Source organism: Archocentrus centrarchus, chromosome 21 (assembly GCF_007364275.1).
Source record: "Archocentrus centrarchus isolate MPI-CPG fArcCen1 chromosome 21, fArcCen1, whole genome shotgun sequence".
Classification (NCBI taxonomy): domain Eukaryota; kingdom Metazoa; phylum Chordata; class Actinopteri; order Cichliformes; family Cichlidae; genus Archocentrus; species Archocentrus centrarchus.
The window spans coordinates 28,163,747-28,185,264 of NC_044366.1; the positions used below are offsets into that span (position 1 = coordinate 28,163,747).

At 38.9% G+C, this 21,518-nt stretch overlaps 1 protein-coding gene across 1 annotated transcript; it reads left to right on the forward strand.

Annotated features, from left to right (window-relative positions):
* Positions 1-6,219: 6,219 nt before the first annotated feature.
* On the forward strand, positions 6,220-19,998 carry LOC115800865 (interleukin-1 receptor-like 1). Its single transcript, XM_030758452.1, has 12 exons — positions 6,220-6,324; positions 7,712-7,778; positions 11,207-11,447; positions 11,618-11,807; positions 14,010-14,160; positions 15,236-15,304; positions 15,937-16,063; positions 16,381-16,529; positions 16,718-16,855; positions 17,251-17,415; positions 17,573-17,718; positions 18,540-19,998. The coding sequence occupies exons 2-12, from the start codon at positions 7,715-7,717 to the stop codon at positions 18,780-18,782; spliced, it is 1,683 nt and encodes a 560-aa protein (XP_030614312.1). The 5' UTR covers positions 6,220-6,324; positions 7,712-7,714; the 3' UTR covers positions 18,783-19,998.
* The last annotated feature ends 1,520 nt before the right edge of the window (positions 19,999-21,518 follow it).

The window sequence follows — 21,518 nt, forward strand, 5'->3', positions numbered from 1 at the left end:
AAGCATAAATGTAAGCTGACCTGTTAATGTAGGGAGTTGGGGTTGGGTGCCAGCTACCCTCACTGTATACATGCAGAAAAAGTCAGCCTATCTCTAACTAAAAGTTCAAGTCTATGAGCATCTCTAAAGCTCACTAAAACATTACATTATTCAAATATTAATAGAAGACAGAAAGATAAGACAGACTCTTTTAAAATTGCTTAAAATGTCATTGGTTGGAAACCTTTTGCATATTTTACACAATACCTTAAATGTGATAAGCCTAACCGATGCTTTATTTGCATGAACACTTTCTGCTCAGTCTTTTTTTAAAAAGCCCCTTTTTTCTTATCTTGGTCATTTTATCTGTCTGTACCTTTGGCATCCTGTGCTTGTGGTTTTTTGGGTGGTTGTTTTTGCCTATCATTTTCTCTGAAACCTCTGGATCGCTGATGTAACATTTTACTTGTTGCCTTCATTTTCTTACTGAGGAAACCAACTGTCTCATAATTTTCTGAGCACTGACAGCTATAAAGGGAAAGAAATGACACAGATCAAAAGCCTTACCACTGCTGAGCTACATGTGGACCGATGCATATCAGTCCACATGTACGTTGGCCATACAACACCTTTCTGGGAGATACCAAACATAAGTCTTCAAACATCAATCAACAAGCCCTTTGTCACTTTTAATTCCCCCATCAAAAATGGAACAGACAAAGTTAAAATTGTGTTCATCATATCAACTTGCTCTCACATAAGCAGTCATTGTGCTGTGCCAAAAGGAAGGCCTTATTCTGGCTATCACGTATTTCTCTGAAAACTGTAACCCATGTCTTAACCTGCTTGAGTGAAAACAGCAAAAACCCACTAAGAGTACTCTTATCTGAAAGAAGTGTTGCAACAGGATATTAACACGCTAAACAAATTAAATCTGCTTAGCATCAGCGTATTATCAGCGTGTGAATATGTTATCATTCTCATGATGGTGTTTAGCTCAAGTGTCCTGCTGTATAAACTTTCCACAACCTCAAAGAGCACAAGCTCAGAGCTGCTGTGTGGGCTGAACTTTATATGATATGCAAACACATTATTACCAGATATTAGAAACTGAGTGAAGACTGGTGAGAAAGTGAGATTAGACCATTATGCACAAATATTACTCATAAATGACTCTGTATGCATATTTAAGCAGGTCTTGTCTGTTGGTGGGATTATTGCTTGAACCAGAGAAAGTGTATTTACAATTTTGGGCGCTCTAATTAGTAAGCATTCAGTTAACACTAGTTGTATCAACTCATGTGACTAAGGAACGCTTACTTTTTATTTGATTATTTACTGCTAACACTGAGACACATTAGTTTCTCATAGCTGACTGGAACACCTGTAACCACTTAAATATAATCTGAGGTGAACAACAACAAATTTCTGTGTCATCATTTATTATTATTAAATGTGTTATGACGAACTAAGTACATTTTTACTGCTTCCATAGGATTTAAGAGGGTGAGTAACGGCCTGGTGCTGCTAATCTAATACACTTGATTACTTGTTAATCGGCAAGTGTGAGCACCTCTAAAAACAGAGGTTTTGGCAGTTTTCTGGGCTGGAGCATTTAGATATGTGTTCATGCCAAGGAGGAAGGTCATCAGCAATTACCTTAGAGTAGCAATTATTGCTGCCCATGAATCTGGGAAGGGTTATAAAGCCATCTCCTGTCCATCATTCGACAGTGGGAAGGATTATTCACAAGTGCAAAACATCAGACAATTTTCCAGTCTTCCCAGAAGTAGATGTCTCAGCTAATTTACCACAAGGACAGAGTGTGCAGTGCTTAGAAAAACTCTAAATAACCCAAGAGCTACAGCTCAGCATGTTTAGCATTAAAGTTCATGACAGTATACAATTAGAAGAATAATGGCTTGTTTGGAAGGGTTGCATGGAGAAAGCCTCTTCTCTCTAAAATGAACATGAGAGCGCAGCTTAGGTTTGCAAAGTTTCATCTAAACAAGACTTCTGGAAAAAATGAGAGGTTTGGCCAGAATCCTCAATGAGCTGAAGCAACGTTGTAAAGAAAAGTGGGCCAAACATGCCTGCCACTAATTCATACTACGTCTCCATGAAGCTGTGAATGTGATGTGTTGCTACAAAATATTTAAAATGATTGGAACTGCTTGATAAATACTGCTATCTAACAACAACAACAACAACAACAAAAATCTTTGTTATTGAGGCATAATCAAATATTCTTTTTTAAAACTTTGTTTTTCTGACCAGCAATTCATTATTAATTCATCTGTAAATTGAATTTACAAGTGTTATTATCCTGGCAACAACCCAGCCACAAGCCAGTGTACTCCTAGTGCTGGCCCTTACTGACTGTGAGTGGTGAACATCATATACAGTCATCTATTTAAGGAATCCTCTAAGTGGAAAGCACTCACAGACAGTGCATACTTGAAATGAATATTTGTCCACTGAGGGTAGTTTCCAGTCATGTAAAAATACCATTATAATTCCAGGAATAGCATAACCCAATAATCAAATGGCTTGTGTCTGTAATATCGGCAGAAATGTCGTCATGAGCAAATCCCGCTCAATTCCCAGGTTGTCAGATGTATTTCTGCACTTGATTTCTCTGCTATTTTTGCCTATATGGCATTTCTTTTTCATGCTATTCAGTATTCCTTGGAATGGTCTTTAAGTACACAGACATATATGTTGATGCCGCATTTCCTGTTGCTGTGATACGTGATACTGAACTTCATCCATCCACTTCCGCTCATCACGGGGGGGGGGGGGGGGGGGGGGGGGGGGGGCTGGAGCCTATCCCAGCTGTCATAGGGCAAGAGGCAGGGTACACCCTGAACAGGTCGCCAGCCTGTCACAGGGCCAACACAGAGAGACAGATAATATTTCACACTCACACACTATGGGCAATTTAGAGTAGCCAATTAACCTAACCCCAGTAAGTGCATGTCTTTGGAATGTGGGAGGAAGCCAGAGTACCCAGAGGAAGCCCTTGCAAGGACGGGGAGAACATGCAAACTCCACACAGAGAGAGGGAAAGGCCTGGGCCAAGGTGGAATTGAACCCAGATGTTATTCTAACTGTGAGGCAGCAGTGCTAACCACTGCACCACCGTGCTGCCCTGAATTTCATAAAGCTCCTATTTACTTAGTTATTTAAGTTAATGCCTCTCATTCACACATTCAAATATGCACCAATATATACTGGGAAACTGATAGGCACCAAAAATAATGTAACCTTCTCTGATAATTATCAATGTTAAATACTCCATGTATGTTAAGGTGCAGGCGTCAAACCAGTGTATGTATTTCTAATGTGTTTATGAATGAATACAGCTTGTAATATGCTTGTAATGCTGTTACTGTGATGATAAATGTCTACAATAACCAGATCCTGACATGTAAATATAACATCTGCAGGTTTCTGAATTAAAAAAAAAATGTATTAAGTGATTTTTATCAATTTAAGTAATGAAAAAAAAAAGAAAAGTTATTATGACAATCTTTAACACAAAAAAATGAGATTTTATGATTAAAAAGCAAAACAAAAAAAGGATCTATATCCAACCTTTGTAATGTGCTTCATAAATTAAATGTATTATTATTAATATTATTATTATTATTACACAAAAACAGCAGGCCAAGAAGAAGGTTTGGAAGATCAATCAGTCCTTATTTGTAGCAGAGTAGTTAAATTAGGCCGGTGTGGTTAAGTAAGAGTTCCACTGACATATGATTCAGCGCTCAGTGTGGCATCTATGTATATATATCTATGTTTGAGCATGTCTGTGTTTAAGGCGTGTGTATGGGCTCATGATCCTGTTGTAAAATGAATCCTGTTATTTACATAATTTTAATTAAGAATTATTGCAAAATACTTGCTGCTGGATCACAGAGTAAAACGCATAAAGAGTTACTGAGAAGCATCCTCTGGCTACAGACCTCTGCCAGTCATGATCCTGGGTCCACTGACTCGGCGTTTTCTGTTTGATTTTGATTTCAGTGTTCATTTCCTGCCCTTATGCCATGTTCATGTGTCCTAGTCCTGGTCGTTGTGTTTGGTTACTTCCAGTTTTATTTTGGTATGTTTTGGTTCTTGTGCTTTGGGTTTAGTTTTGCTTCCTGTCTTTCCCGCCCAGCTGTTTCCCATTTGTCTGTAATTTCACTTGTCGTGACGCCATCGTTGATTTTCCCCACTGTGTGCCTCTCTGTCTGAGTCAAGTTATCAAGTGTGTTTTCTAGTTTATGCTGCTGGCCCCGTCCAGTCCCGTCCTGTGTTCCAGTAATAAAGCTGAGTTGTTTGAGCTTACGTCTGTGTCCAGTGTCCTGCGCTGGAATCCTCAATCCTTCCTGCCACAGTGGTTGATGACACTGCCTCCTTTTTGGTTGCTGTGTTGACACACTCACCTTGTTTTGACCAATCTGTTACCTTGGAAATGACGTTTTTGGAAACAACACAGTGACATTGTTTTGGTTTTCTTTCATTGTTTTCTTTAGAAAATCCTGGCTCCAGGTTCAGACATCTGTTGCCATGGTGGCCATGATGTGTACAGACACAGTCATAAATTACACAGTTTTTTCTGTGAATCAGTCACAGCTGCAGGTGTGTCTCCGGCAGGTGTGGCTCCCACATTACACAGCAAAATCATCTTGAAAATGAACTTTTTGCAGTTTTTCATCTGCAAGAAATGATCCTGTTTATTCCTACGATGTAATGATTTGATAATTAGTTGTGTAACAGATGAGCCCATCTGGGATAAAACGTGTTTAAACTTGTATAAAAAGTAACATCAGTAGAACATTTGTAGATTAGATGACACCTAGCAATTGTTTCACTGCTATGTCATCTGCTACATCTTTAAATTATAATAAAAAAATATATATATTGCAAGTAGTTGTGACAAGACAATCTAACATGTGGGGATCATGCGTGTGACTCTAACATTACTAAGTCAGATTCTAACTTCTTGGGCTTACAACATTTAATGTACCAAATGTCCAAATGCCACAGAATCACACTGCCTTTGTTAATAAGGCAGAGCCGGTAAAAGCTGCAGGAAAGTCACAGCACTAAAATCATCTAGAGATAAGTGAGCTGTTACCTAATTGTCTCAGAATATCTTAAAAATCTATAGTAAATTCTCTTATGGCTCAAATACATTTAAATAAATAAATTGAAATTCGAGTGGCTTTTACTAATATTACTCAGTTGAATAAATAAATTCAGAATGAATAAACTAATCCAGACTCATATAAATCAGTAATCAATAATGGTAAAGGTAAATCATTCTTGGTGTCTTTTGTAAATATGTGATTATTTTTTCATTTCAGAATGCTACTTATATGCTACTTATTGTCAGAATTTGTAAAAAAAAAATATTGTCAGGGGGGCTGGAGTCTATCCCAGCTATCATAGGGCGCGGGGCAGGGTGCACCTTGTACAGGTCGCCAACCTGTCGCAGAGCTAACACAGAGAGACAAACAACCATTCACACCTATGGGCAATTTAGAGTGATCAATTAACCAAACCCCAGTAACTGCATATGTTTGGACTGTGGGAACAAACTGGAGCACCTGGAGGAATCCCACGCATGCAAACTCCACACAGCGAGAGGCCTGGGCCGAGGTCGAATCGAACCCAGACCATCTAGATGTTATTCCAGCTATGAGACAGCAGTGCTAACCACCATGCCACCATGCTGCCCTAATCAGTAATGGTAAAGGTAAATCATTCTTGGTGTCTTTTGTAAATATGTAATCATTTTTTTTACTTCAGAATGCTACTTATTGTCAGAAATTCTCTTCCACGGGTCAAAAAAGCACTTTGTCTTGCTTCATGTTGGATCATAAATTGTGAAGCACTTCTCTCACCTAAACGTAATGTAAGGAAAGGAACAGAAGTTATACAACATGCAAAGGTTACCCCAACACTCGTGTTTGAAGACCTTCACGAAGTCTTTGGCCACTCGTCTGAGCTGGGTGTGTTTTTACTGTCAGCAGGCTCTGAGACATCCGACCTCGGCCCATCCTTCACAGACTCTCTGTTGGACAACAAGACAGGAGAAAAACACACTAGTGGCAAAGTGTATGAGTGTGTGTGTGTGTGTGTGTGTGTGTGTGTGTGTGTGTGTGTGTGTGTGTGTGTGTGTGTGTGTGTGTGAGAGAGAGAGAGAGAGAGAGAGAGAGAGAGAGAGAGAGAGGGAGAGGGAAAGAGAATGAGCGAGAGAGAGATATAAAACCACGTAGGGGAGAAGAACAGCAGCGCAGGCAGACTTCAGCTGAATCCCTTCCAGCTGCCAGCACACACTTTTGTGAGGTAAGCAAATACTTTCATTGGTACTTTAACGATGTTTACTTAAAACTGCACTGTACTGCGAGGCTTTGGGACATGTTAAGACTCTAATAAGTATAGTCCAAGTTCAGTAGGTGCCAGAGTAACAGAAACTAACAAAAACTAGTGTGAGAAGATGATCTGTGATGCATTTTATTTCAGTCAGTGTTCATCAGCTTTCTTCCATAGTTATTGCCACAGCATCTACAAAAAGCTGTTACAGCACGGTTAAAGTATTTTAGATTCGTGGTGGATCAGATCAGTGTGTATAATGTAAAAACTGTGGCAATTTAACAAAGAATTCTTCAGCTTGCTTTGATTTGTTATCAGTTTCAGTGATACGAATGTGTGAATTTCCTGTGTAGCAGATTTCTTTGGACCTGTTTCTGTGGAATATCAGTTTCCTCAGTTAAAGAAGATGTTTGTCACTTCAAAGTGCACCTTGACTGAGCAGTTACACTGAAAATATCTGTGACTTCTGCTATGTGTTTGACTAATGCTTGATTGGTTGTGTGAACGGGTCTCTACTGAGGAAGTATGTGTGTCTCTGTTGCAGCACTGGGGATGACTGAGGTTATCCAAACATGATAGAGAAATGCTACAACAATAATTCTTCACAGGCAGATTATCATACTGTTGACACTGCAACACAAAATGACTTGTGTTTTAGAATCACTTGACCCCTTCTCTGTAGTTGTTGTTATTTCTTATTCTGCCACTGAGACTAAAGTAAAGTCAGAATTACTTGACAAAAAATCTAGTCAACTGATCAGTGTTCTATTCTGCAGTCAGTCACCAACTTCTCCTGTAAAGGCCTAATGGTAACTCCTTCCAGCCAGTTTGAATGTCATCAGTCCACAGAAAGGCTGTTATCACCAGATGGCAGCTTCCTCCACGTACTGGCAGACTCAGTGGGTAGATAGGCAAATGTGTATTCCTCTTAGTGAGTCATCTGCTTATTTCTTCTTTTTTTTCATATAAAATTATTTCTTTATAATATAGACCTGAACATGGGCCTGCCTTCTGAGGCCCAGCAACTCCAGACAGATATTGATAAATATAATATAAATGCTCAATGGGAAGCACCATTCAGAAGCAAAGATTTGTCTTACTGTGTTATCTGTTTATTTTTTCTGCCAGTTTCCGCGGTGCTCAGAATCAGAAATCTGAACTGATTTCACAACTGTCACAATATCTTTCTGTGGAACAGGAAGACACTCTGAGCCACTTTCATCTGTCTGCACTGTAGTAAAAGCTTTGGTGCAGGTCTGACGGTGTATGAGTTAGAGCAGTTAAACATGATTAAATATGAATTATTGCACAAGATTTCAAACTGTTTGGTTTGACGTTGAATGTTTTTTGTCTCTCTCAGATAATGGATGCTTTCCAACTTCTCTTCCTCGTTGCTGTGGTGACGTCCATATCAGTATGGAAATCAGGTATGTATAGTATACAGTACATGATGATGAAGAATATGATGAGAATGAATTCATCTGCTTGTGCAGATTAACCATGCAATGAACCCAGAGTGAAGCTGCACACTCAGTATCATTCAGGCCCACCTAAATGAAGAGCTACCACTGTAAAATGTATCAATCCAAAATAGAAGGCTGACCAGATTTATCCTCTTTATCCTCTTTCAGATTTATCCCCAGATACACAGAACATTTTTAAAGTAAATTATATTTATACTGTATTTTGACAGGAACGCTGACATGCTTACAGATCAAGGCTAAGTATGATAACTCATAGTTTGAAAGAGTGCACACACTTTAGATAAGTTTCAATATTTCTGTCTTCAGTAGGAACCAGGCCAGTCAGGAGGAGGGAGACTAACATTTTATTGGCTTTGCTGTAACATTTACAGATCATGTAAATGCTAATGAAAAGTGCATTTTCCATTCATGCCATAATCTGCTGATATGTTTGGAATTTTCAATAACAGACTGTTAAACCTACAGGTGAACTATGCACATGACACTGCTGAAATAAAAACGGCTTCTTGTTGAAGTATTATTGCTTTGCATGAAGAATGTACACTGCTCAAAAAATTAAAGGAACCCTTTAGAAACACATCAGATTTCACTGGGAAAAGACACCATGAGTTCATGCTCCTAATGAGATGACAGACGGTGTCTTAGGGGATCTCCTCGCGGATCTGAACCAGGGCATCACTGAGCTCCTGGACAGTCTGAGGTGCAACCTGGTGGTGCCAGATGGACTGAAACATAATGTCCCAGAGGTGTTCTTTTGGCTTTAGCTCAGGCGAGCATCCTGAATTGGATGGAAAAGCTCTCATTTCTAAAAATCTAGTGAAATGTATTAAACCCCCAAAATGTGGCTATTGAGATCTTGTTCTGACTTACTGCATAGAAAGTGAGCATTTAATAGTATTCCTGGAAAACCCTCTTTTGTCTGATCCTTTAGTGACAGTTAAATTTGCAATTATGGAGTACACAGCAGTTGGAAATAATTGTCATTACAGTAAAAGTGTTTCTGGAAGTGTGGTAACCATGGGGTATAATTTATCCACTGTTATAGCTTCAATGCTATGTGCCAACACAGTGCAGAGCACCTACCTAAATGCTACTCCCACAGAGGTTGATTATCTCATTAATAGTGTTACATCCTCACTGCATATGACTCTGAATACTGTGGCTCCTCGGAAACAAGAAAGCCTCAAATCAGAAGTGCATGACTCCCTAGTATACCTCACAAACAAGACAAGAGAATTCCTTTAACCTTAATTAGTAATGACTTCATGAATTTCTTAAAAGAAAAAAATATGCATTGGAGAAAGAAAAACATTCATAACCATCTTACAGATGAATTCTTACATACAGCTACTTTCACTACTACTGATATTTTAGACTCTGTCTCTGCTCTGAGTTAACTTCAGTAATTATTTCTTCCAAACTATCATGTATATTAAACCTGGTTCCTAAAAGACTGCTCAAAGAAGTCCTATTATTAATACTCCAATCTTAAATATGATCAAACTGTCTCTATTAATGGGCCAAGTACAGGCAGTGAGTAAACCATTACTTAAGAAGCCATCATTTGACCCAGCTGTCTTAACTAATTATAGGCCAATCTCCAACCTTCCTTTTATCTAAAAAAATCTTGAAAGAGTGACTGTAACAGCTAACTGATCATCCGCAGAGGAATTGTTTACTTGAAGAGTTTCAGTCAAGTTTCAGAGTCCATCACAGTACAGGTACTGCACTGCAGTGGTTTGAATCATGTTAATCTAACAGACTCCATTTTGCTCATGTAAATAGGAGTTTTCTTCTCACACTAAGGTTAACTATGGAGTTCCACAGGGTTCTGTGCTGGGTCCAGTTCTATTTACATCATACTTGCTTCCCTTGGGCAGTATTATTAGAAAGCACTGCATTTATTTTCTTTGCTATGCAGATGACACCCAGATTTATCTATTCATGAAACCAGATGGCACACATCAATTAGTTAAACTGCAGGAATGTCTTAAAGACATATAGGGCCTGGATGACCTCTAATTTCCTGCTTCTAAATTCAGATAAAACTGAATTTATTGTATTTGGCCCCACAAATCTTAGAAACATGGTGTCTTACCAGATACTTACTCTGGAGGGCATTCCCTTGGCCTCCAGTAACACTGTGAGACATCTTGGAGTCCTTCAATGCACATATTAAACAAATATGTAGAACTGCTTTTTTGCATTTGTGCAATATCTCTAAAATTAGAAACATCCTGTCTCAGAGTGATGCTGAAAAAACTAATTCATGCATTTATTACTTCTAGGCTGGACTATTGTAATTCATTATTATCAGGCTGTCCTAAAAGATCCCTGAAGAGCCTTCAGCTGATCCAAAATGCTGCAGCTAGAGTACTGACAGGGACTAGAAAGAGAGAGCAGATTTCTCCCATATTGGCTTCTCTTCATTGGCTCCCTGTTAAATCCAGAATAGAATTTAAAATCTTTCTTCTCACATACAAGGTCTTGAAAAATCAGGCCCTATCTTATCTCAAAGACCTCATAGTATTATATTACCGCTACCCAGACTACCCAGACACCCTCTCTATTTTTAATATTAGGTTCAGGTGACCCTGAACCAGCCCTTAGTTATTCTGCTACAGGCCTAAGGCTGCTGGGGGGTTCCCAAGATACACTGAGTGTTTCTTTTCATTCACCTCTTTTTGCTCTGTCTTTATACACCACTGTGCATTTAATGATCAGTTATTAATCATTTCTGTCTCTTTTCCAAGTGTCCTGTGTCCTGTCTCCCTCTCCTTACCCCTAACTGGTCACAGTAGGTGACTGCCCCTCCCTGAGCCTAGTTCTGTGGAGGTTTCTTCCTGTTAAAAGGGACTTTTTCCTTCCCACCAGCTGAAACTGATAAACAACCCTCTCTGCTACTTAACAGATTAATGTCCCAGACGTTTAATTGACTGATTCTATACTCTGATTAAAAAGTGTTCCTTTAATTTTGTAAGCACTGTATATAAGGACTCTTAATTAATTGTTAAATGAACAAAGTAAATTTAAGGTTTGCTGTAGTTCAGTTTGCATTAGTCATATTTGTTCCTGGATACATTCCTTGACATCATGACAATTTTCACCAAGGTCAAGGAAAAGTGATTAGAAAAAGGAGGTAGGAAGTAACTTTTAGATTATTTAACTACATCCAAAAATCTAATCAGACCCAAAAGGAAGAAGCCAAAAATGTTTGGCAAAAAACATAAAAGAAAAGAAACATTTTAAAAACTATTTCATTATATTGTTCATCATTTGTAGACTCTGTAACTCCGTCATTTACCAAGAATGATTTACCTTTCACATTTTCATTTGCATTCATCATCTATCGTCCTCTCCCTCAATTTCAGATTCCACCCAATCAGGATGTATAAACTTGGAGAACTTTAAAGTTTTTGAAGATGAATCTTTTTTTTTTGTGCCTTTAATTCTGGACCACCCACACTTCAACAGTAAAAATTTTACGTGGTATAAAAAGAGCACCCAAATTCAGAATATTTCCTCTGATGAGAAAGACAGGGTGCATTACAATGGTGGAGCACTGTTTCTTTTAAACGTCAGCACCGCTGATTCTGGTGATTACACTGCTCGGTAAGAATTATTTCTAAAAATGTTTTATTTTTAATTTCAGAAACTTGGAGAAGTTTTCTATCTGCATTATCTAACATCTAACATTAGTGATGCTCTGGTCTTTTGAACACTAAAAGAATTTGTTATCTCCTTATTTGTTAATATGTTCCTCACTTATTAATTCCCTTTAGGGAAATAAGGACTTCAGGACGACGTTTGAACCATTGTGTAAAAATCGAAGTCTTCAATGCAAGTTACAGGGGAAGCAAGATGCTCAACTATGGAGAAATCAAAAACTCTGATGAGAACAAAGAGGTCCCATGTCCAGATCCAGTCAAATACACATGTGACATGTTAAAGGGAAACATCACCTGGTACAAGGTGAGGCTACAAATCCCATTTGTTTGAGAAGTAAACTTGCGTTTTGAAATTTGCTGTTATTCTGGGTGTTTTGGTGCTGGGCTATGTTTGACTACATGTTTTTTCTGGATTTTCCAAACTTTACTGAAATTGTTTTGGATCAAAGACATTGGATTAATTGCTAGAAAACTATAGTATGACCCTGCCTGCTTTACAACTCTGGCTGCTGGACAAAAAAGGTAGCAGAGCAAGTTTCTGACCAGCACTCAGCTGCAAGACTAAAAGCTGACAGAACTAACAGTACTGACTACCGGTGCTTATTGGTTACATGGGACCAAAGAGGATTCCAATGGCCCAGGAAACTTGTAACATTAAAATGTTACTTGACTTCCTAACAGAAGAAATTTCTGCAATCAGGCTGCAGCACAAAAGTATCCTCGACCTTGTCATGGAGGTAAAGTTGCTCCTATGGGAGTGCCACGTATTATCAAGGATTATACAGGTATAAATTTCTCCATGATATAAAAGTGTTGTGTCACAATATCATTTCTCTAGCAATGCTATGCATTCAAGTTTCTGAGTGGGCACAACAGTGGCACAAACAAATGCATTTCTGAGAGTAAGAGCTGCATGTCAGAATCCAATTAAAATCAGTACTTTGTAAAATATGCAACAAATCTGTTCCTGCTAAAGGTAGAAACAATAAATTTGTTTCACCATTTTGGGCAAAAAACACTGTCTTGTACAACCATCCTATGAAGGATATTTACTAACAGTCTTGCTCATGCTGTAGGTGGCTTCACCCATGAAGCACATAGCTGATCAGACCTCCTAAAGGCCTCTGTCATTTGAATATAAATGCATAAAGCCCTCACTGGACAAAGAGCATGCAGGTGCTCGTTCTCAGGGGGAGGAAAAAGAAGGGGGATAAAAGATCTCTAACTCGATAGTAGTGCAATGAAGAGAAGAGTATTTGAGTGAAAAGGTCGCATTTGGCCTGAGTGTGACCCTTGAATTATTCTGTGAACTGGGTGGGCTGTTCATGAACTGTTGGTGTGTGAATATTGCTGAAGCGTTTTGCTGATGTAAGAGCGAGCAACAGCTCCATCTTTAAATGGAGAATTTTCAACTTGACTTAGTGTTTCAAACTGAGGCTGTGAAAATGTCTCCAATACCGGGGATAAATCCCGTCTAGGGATGAGCAGAGCCATTGTGCCCCTTTCATAGGACGACAGCGTAGCAGGTGTTGACTATCTGTGTAGCCCACATGGCGGACCAAAACGACTGCTAGATATACTGGAAAACGCCTTGTCCCGGCCTGCAGGCCACTTCTGGCCCTGCGCCGTACTTCTGGCCCGTGATTTGATGTTAAAAATACAAGACAATTTGGCCCTTTAAGACATTTTGCTTTTCCCTCCAATCAAGAGGAGTTAGAGTTCATCCAAGTGAGATCTTTAGTCTGAACTGAAGTTGAATCTGAAATGAAACATTACTCCCACTGTAAACACTGCATCCAGATAAACAGAATCATCTTTCTGGGGTGTAATCAGCTGTAGATGACAATGAAATGTCTTTAATTATAATTATTATATCTTCTGACTATAATGATCTTGAAAGTATTTTAAACCCTTTAATTTTTGCTGTGTTACTGAGGTTTATGTCGATAATGAAGCTGGAAAAATAATGACATATGGCAAAAGGGTGGGTGCACTTCTTCCAACTTATTTTCGGATCTATCAACTAAATCAGCAAATGTGAAGCAATATTGCAGTGTACTTTATTTGGTTTTTGTATAGCATTTTTCCCTAAATGACTCTGTGTACTGTTTAAATGTCCAGAATAAATTGAACAAAACAAAAAAACCCAAAAGAAGGTTACAGTGACACCTGCTGTTTATGGAAGTGAACATCAGTTCCACTTCTCATCTGATCCTGTCAGAGCTGATGCTGATTTTTTTTTGTTTTGTCCATTTCCTCCATTACCTTCACGCTACGACAAATCAAATTACATGGAGGTGGAAACCTTGTGCTTTTAAAAATTCACTTATCTTTCCCAACATGATTGAGCCTGCATAAATTCATAAGTACAAGGATGTTTTCAGGACTGAGAAACAAAATGTGTTACCACGTTTGGATTGCAACGCTTGGAGTGAGTGTACTTCAAGTGCTTTGAATGCCTGGAACACTGAGCAGTTTGCTAACGTTTGTGAGCTTCTTGTTGCAGAACTTTACTCTTCTTGAAGGTCGGCATGAAGCCAACCTGTGGGTGAATACTGCCACCAAAGACGACCAGGGCCTCTACACCTGCATTTGCACCTGGATGCACAATAACAGGGTGTACACCTCATCAGCTTCCAGGGAACTTATACTGCAAGGTGAGACAGCATTTCTAGGTGTTTAGTTCAGGATACCAACGTAGTTCATAACGTGGTAGGGAATTCATAAATTTGTTTAAAGGCACAGTCAGTCGTGTTTTAAGGTTATTTAATAAAAAAATACTGCACCAATAAATATACATGAATTAGTGTGTAAATACATTAGAAATTATTTAAACATTATGTAATTACATTATTAAAAACAGCAGCACTTTACTGCATAAAAGTTCAAGATATCCTCAGCGACTCACCTCAGTATCGCTGTCATCGATCAGAAGTTTGGTTCATCGAGTCGTATCAGGCTCCTTTCAAAGTTTTACAGCCTCTTCCAGAGGAAATAGACATTGATTCTTCTTATTCAGCATTTTAAAAGCTGAGAGAAACAGCAGACTGACAGCCTATCAGAGAGTGAAAGACTGTAGCTGATTCAGTCCAGAGTGACTATCTGGGTATACTCACTCCAGATGAACAGCAGCCAGAGGTTTTCAGGTGACCCAGGGGTAAAAATGTAAAATACTGTAAAATATTTAATTGACACATCCATTTTCTATTCCTGATTTATTGCTAAGTGTTGATATTATTTAAATATGTTAAAAAACTGTGTGTGCAAAAATGTTTTATTGCACAAATAGTAGTAGAAACACACCAGCCAGCTGCTGCTGTTGTTGTGGGTTACAGTCTAAATTTAATGTTTGTGAACTCTCTTGACTGACTAAAACCAAGAGTGATCATCACTACAGCAGTTAGGATTATGCACTTGAACTAGGAGGCGTAAGAAAACAGAATTCAGTTGACTACTGTCTGCAGTCTATTGACATCTGGTCATCATATTTGAGACTGCAACTTTAAGTATCATCATAATGGGTTGTACATTTAATGCATATTTATTAACAAGACAGAGGTAAAGATTTAAATTATCTACAACACCAATGTGTTAATTCATAGATGTACAGATTCTGCCACCACAACTGTCCCTGAGTTTCCAAAACAATACTTTTATTATAACATACAAAGTGTCCTATTAGAATGAAATATTGCTAACTCACCACTGTGTTTTATTTTTGTTTGCTTGCAGAAAACGCTGTGCACAAACTAGTAATTCTCAACCCAACTAACAAGTCGCGGGAGCAGTTTGCCGATGAAGGTAGAAAAGTTTGAACACAGAGCTGTCATAACACTGCAAATACACTTCCTGTAGCATTGAACATATTTGTTACTCTTTATTGTAGGAATTGCTAGAAAAGTGGTGCTTTTCACTGAAAGAATAAATGTTGGTACTTGGTTAATAACAAATAGTGATTCTTTGAAAGCGAGTTCTAAAATCAGAAAGTATTTATCAGGACCAAAGCTGCGTCCACACAGGGAGTGATTAGCTCGTCACGCATTGCTGTGAAGATGACGGTTGGTCAGTAGCAGATATTTCAGACTCCAGCTGCCTAGGTAAACATCTAATGTATTTACTAACCTGTCAGTTATTGGTTTCCTTCACTCTCTTTGGCAGTCGTATGAATCACTTCTGATTGAAGTCTTAAGAAATAATTGTTCATTTAACAACAGTACCACATGTAAGAACCATACACAGCCACAACAGCCCAGCAGCTCCTTCTCATGCTGGTCACCAGCTTGGTGACACACTGCCATGGGATGGCATCCATTCTTCAACCAGCTATAATCAGATCCAATAAATTACACCAAACAACAGTCAAATGTATAGTTTGTTTTGAGAAGATGGAAAAAGTAATTCCATCCATGTAGTAATTTCTTTCTTTCTTCCAGGCTCTACGATCAAGCTGAATTGCTCAGTTTCATGTGGGACTAATGTAAAACATGACTGCAATGCCACCTGGAAGATCAATGGAGCTCCTTTCAAAAACAAGGATGGGTACAGTCAAACTATCAAAATGTAAGTCTGTGTATAATGTTATTACACATTCACAATGTACAAACAGATACATGTGCTCTTATTCTTTAGTTCATAAGTGTTTTGATAATCCTTCTTTAGGTATTTTACAGAATAAGTTAACATTACAACCTTTTTGGGCACCATTTTTTCAAGACTCACACTTAAGAGAACCAGAAAAGTCTGTTGAAAACATGAGAAATGTAACTTTTGTGTATTTGCTATCCTTAGTTAGCTGATGCAGTGAACCTTCCCGTTGAACAATAACCTTGGTCTTCTTTCTTTAATAAAACAAACTCTTTTCTTTTTCTTTTTTTTAGAGAAATTGATGAACGGTCAAAGACTACCACTGCCAGAGCAATCCTGACCATTGAAAAAGTATCTGCAGAGGATTTTAAACATACGTTTGAGTGTTTTGGCATGGGCTATTACACAAAAGAGACTGCGCCTTTAATTCTTAAGCGGAAAGGTCGGTGGCAGGACCCCTAATTGTTGTCAATGAATATGATTGTGTCCAAACAAAGATGACACTTGTTTGTTTCCAATATGATGTACTGTCATTTTTAGTGAGTCTCATGGAATTTATTGATCAAAATGTTGAATATTGTTACTTTAACTGAGGCATTTTAGTTTAAACTCTAATTTTGTGTTTTCTAGAGTCCATAATTCCACTCGCCATTGGAGGATTATGTGTGTTGTTTATCGGTGCCTTAGTTGTTGGGCTGATCAAATACTTTGCTATTGACTTAGCTCTGTTATTACGACCCTACTTCCCAATAAGGAGCTGCAATAAAGGCAAGAAAGTAATAACTTTTCTTTGTGTTTTGTTATCTTAGTTTTGTACCAACAGTTAAAGGAATTAGGTACAATGTGTTAATCAGTCTTTAGCAGGGATGTTAGTACTGTATATATTTGAGCCTGTATGTATAACTTTGCTCCTGTGTTTATTAGAGAAAATCAAAAATAAATCCAAACTTGTACACGCAGTTCTTGTTTTTTAAAGTCATTACAGATGTTTGTTGTATAGTCATTCCACCCTGGAAAAAGAACTCTTCAAAGAAATCATTAAAAGCCCCAAATTACCATCAAATTCACGCCCACGATGAGTGGATGTAAACTTCTGACCACTACGGTACAACTTCAGATGACTCGGTTGTCACATCAGCTTCCATGGATTTTTTGTTTCTCAGATACAAGGATATATGATGCCTATGTGGTCTATCAGACGCAGAGCATAGACAAGGTCACGGAGGACACGCTCTCTCAGTTCATCACAAAGACTTTGCCCTCTGTCCTCGAGGATAAATGTGGATATCGACTCTTCATTCACGGGAGGGATGACGTACCAGGAGAAGGTCGATATTTTATCTGTTCTACTTGTAATTTTGGGCGTTTAAGACTAAACATATTGTATGTATTTGTGATTCTGATTTTACTGTCTCCAGTGTTCTTTGTAGACCACTTTATGTGCTGAAGAGATGCCATATTGTACTTTTTGTTGTGCCACAACAGACCGCCTGGAGTTGGTGGAGAAATGCATGAAGCAGAGCAGGAGGCTGATGGTCATCCTCACACCAGATTTGGGATCAGGGCCCGTGATCACAGACAGACGGCCCGCCTCACCCGAAACCTCAGTGGTGGGAGGGTTTGACTGGCAGGTGAGACTGGCGTTAGTTTCAATACCTTTAACTCTATTTACATAATAGTGAAAAATGTTGAGAAGGACTGAGTATGTGCCAGTAGTTGATGTCATGGCTAAACCAAAACCCAGATGCAAAACACAGACAATAACTTGTAAACTTAATCTGGAAGTTTATTCACACAGTTACTAGCAGCTGAGATAATAAGACTTGGATGAACTTAGGGGCAAACTCATAGCGAAAGAGCTGGGGTGTAGGGTGACTGATTAAGGGAAAGAAGCCAGAAACAGTGATTTAGGATAATTTTACTGGACTCAAGAACTGAGGCAGTTACTGCCTGAGTGGATGCTCATTGGTTAATGCGCTAATGTGTACTTTGTGTTTTGCTGGAGACTGGTCTTCAAGTTCACCCTCGCCTGCCTCTAAATGTCTGCATTTGGGTCCAAATCACAACTATCAGTCAGCACATGGTGGAACAGGAGTTTCTCATCATGGATGTGCAGCTGACTAATTTGTGTGATGCCTTCAAGTCCATATGGAACAAAATCTCTGAGGAATGTTTCCAGCATGTTGTTGAATCCATGCCACAAGGAATTAAGTCAGTTTTGATTGTGATAGGGGCTCCAACATGGTACTAGCATGGTGTAACTAATGAAGTGACCAGTAAATGTTAAATATTAATGCCTTAGCCCAAGATAATGAGATAATCAACTGTTAATCATTCTACAACTGTTTGATATCATGGCATAATGCTTCTGTACTTGATGGAAAGTACTTGTGTTAGTAAAACTCCAGTGTTCAGTAAAGGAGTGACCAGAGAGCTGTTGATCATTTACCAGGTGGGGCTCCACCATGCACTGGTCCAGAGGGAACTCAGTGTGATTCTGATCCAGCTGGGGGACATTGGGCCACAAGGATACGCACACCTTCCCCCTGCCCTGCAGCACCTGATTCGTAGGAGTGCCCCTCTAAGGTGGCCCGAGGGCTCTTGGAGCGCTGCAGCATGGAACTCGCGCTTCTGGAAGAGAGTGAGATACCTGATGCCTGCCAGACCTGCCAAAAATGTGCACAGTCTGCTATAACCTTTAAATGATTTACTTTTAATTAGCTGTACATATGTAAGGAAAGGGTGATCCCAATTTACATGCTTTGTAAATCACAAGCAGCCAGTAATTACAGACATTTTCATACATGATCATTCATTTGTTTTACTTCTAAGCCGGCTAGTGACAAATACACTTCTGGCGCTGTCTCTGAATCTTTTTTTGGTATTACTCAGCTTCAGCCTGACCTGTCAGAGGCTGCTTTTTGTTCACCAGTAATGGACCCAGTAGTCTTGCCCCCTCTGAGGTGAGGGAGGTCATGATTGATGCTGTAGAAATGTGATGTAATGAGTGGTTGATTGGGCCTTCTGAGGAGTATAAGGAAGGAGTTGTTGTCAAACTCCAAAGACTGGTTTCTGGCTTTCCTCAACTATTAGCTCTTTCATGCATGAATTATGAGAAACTGTGTGACAGGCAGGATTGGACCGCAATATGCAGACTCTGGAAACAGGAAAACGTCATTATATTAATAAAAGAGACACAAACTAGTACTGAAACTAATTTGATTATTATTAAAACTAAAGTGAAACTAAACATTTTCAAACAAAAGAAACTAAACTGAATGGAACAGAAAGGAAAAAATTGAAAATTAAATTTAAAAAAATGTAAAAAGTTCAAAATATTAAATTATGCACAAACTATTTAAATGTGTGCAACTGCTTGTTTGCTTATTTATATTCAAATAAAGCTGAGGCTGGTCATGTAGAAAGCCTAAATCCAAATACTTTTGACACAAAAAGCTTTTAACTGTGAAAATACATGAAAAACATTTGCAGCAATCTTTCAGTACAAGAGTAAGAAATACTTTATACTTGTTTCAAAAGCTGGGAAACGACTGTGTTGCAGCACTCATAACATGAAAAACAATTTAGCTCAATAAAATAACTTCACAGAAGAAAATGGTTTTGTTCAAGATTAATATAATAATCTATGAAATTTACTGTAATGGTTGCTTGTGATTCATGAAAGGTGAATACAGTGGGATCACCCTTTCCCTCAGTGATGGATATATGGAGCCTCATGAAGCTTTGAAGCTTTCCATCTAGTTGGTTCCAAAAAGAGTTGTTTCTCAAGGCTTCATGTGCACCCCCCCCTTTTTGCTGGTCAAAAGCTTTATTGCCTTCATTCAGCTACTGTATGTGTGATGGCCTCTTGGCTGTTTTGCAACAATGTCAGCATGGGAATAATTACTGTCAAGAACAGAAATAAAAACAACTTAACTTGATTTTGTGTGATTCATTCATCCATTCATCAGTTTCTGATTAATGTCTGGGTGATGGTAATAGATGTCAAAAACTTGTCAGTTTGATTTCAGTCAGTTAAGTAAATCCAATAGGACACAAGATGTTCATGTTACAACTGCTGCAGTTTTTTTTCAAAAGATGGGAGAGTAATTGCGTTTATAACTACTGGGGTGATGTTGATGTTATTAAGATATAATTTTTCAACTGTGCATGGACTCGGTCATTTTCTCTTTTTGGAAGTAATCCACTCAGTTATGAATCCTCCTCTTGGAGGCCACTCCAGCCTTAATCCCTGCCAAAAGTTGCTAGATCTAATGTAATTGCTAAGCAGTGATGGAATAGTTTCCTTGAAAAAGCAATCCAATTACTGATTACTCCTTTAAAAAGTAACTTACTTTACTGATTACTTAATTTTAGAAGTAACTAAGTTTGATTACAAGTTACTTTATTAGTTACATTCAACAGCTGCCAGTGTTGTGCCAAAAAGTGATCGTCTGTCATAAAGTGATTCTGATGTTTCTGTGTGCTTTTATGTGTAGTGTGAGGTGAGATGAAGCAAGCCACGGAGGTGTGCAGGTGGATAGCCAAATGACCAATTGGTAATATTCCACAAAAGCAGTGCTTCTCAAATAGTGGGGCGCGCCCTCTTGGGGGGACCAGGGGGGGCACGTCTGACCCCAGGGAACATGCTTTTTTTTTGTCGTACTAGAATAAAGTGTAATTGCACATCCACAACAGTAGGTGGAAGTGACGCTCTCATTGTCAGAGTGTGCGCAGTAAGTTTTTTTTTTTTTTTTGCTGTCCCACAGCATAGAGCAGACTCCATGGGGGGACGCAAAAGGTTTTCTTCTTCCTAGGGGGGCATGACAGAAAATAATTGAGAAGCACTGCACAAAAGGGTGGTTTATTCTGAACATCCAAAAAATACAGCACTGGCTTAAGCTATAGGTTACTGAGGAGCATACCATTCCACGCACACACAGAAGGTCTCTCTCTCTCTCTCTCTCTCTCTCTCCAGAACAACGAAGAAGGGTAACTTAACAGTCACAATAGACAAGAGGTGCCACCATGTGGTAGTACACAGCATTACAATAACAGTGACTGTTACATAGTCCCCCTGGTGAAAAAAAGGCTGCCCTAGCTGACCCCAACAAATCATACTTAACAGCACTTTATACATAGACAGTACAGCTAAGCTAGGTTTTTTTTTACACTTTAAAAAGAGAAACAAATCGCAACCTCCCCCCAACAAGGAACACTTGGAAAATGAGAGCAAACCAAACAGTTGCACGTACTCAATGCAACCTACAGTGTACTAACGCTGTCCGAATTTGTCCAAACGAAAGACGGCCAATTACAGGTCAAGCCTGGCAGTTTGAAAAGCATTAGTCCATCTGTTAAGATCCCAGCCAGATGTGATCCTAGGGTCACGGCTGGGCCTGAGGTTGCAACGACCAGCAGGAAATGAATC

Bases quoted from the DNA above. Each gene is read 5' to 3' on its own strand.
- LOC115800865 (XM_030758452.1), top strand. From the start codon at position 7,715: ATGGATGCTTTCCAACTTCTCTTCCTCGTTGCTGTGGTGACGTCCATA. The intron at 16,064-16,380 runs GTAAGTCTGTGT...TCTTTTTTTTAG, and splicing joins TACAGTCAAACTATCAAAAT to AGAAATTGATGAACGGTCAA. The intron at 16,856-17,250 runs GCAAGAAAGTAA...TTTGTTTCTCAG, and splicing joins AATAAGGAGCTGCAATAAAG to ATACAAGGATATATGATGCC.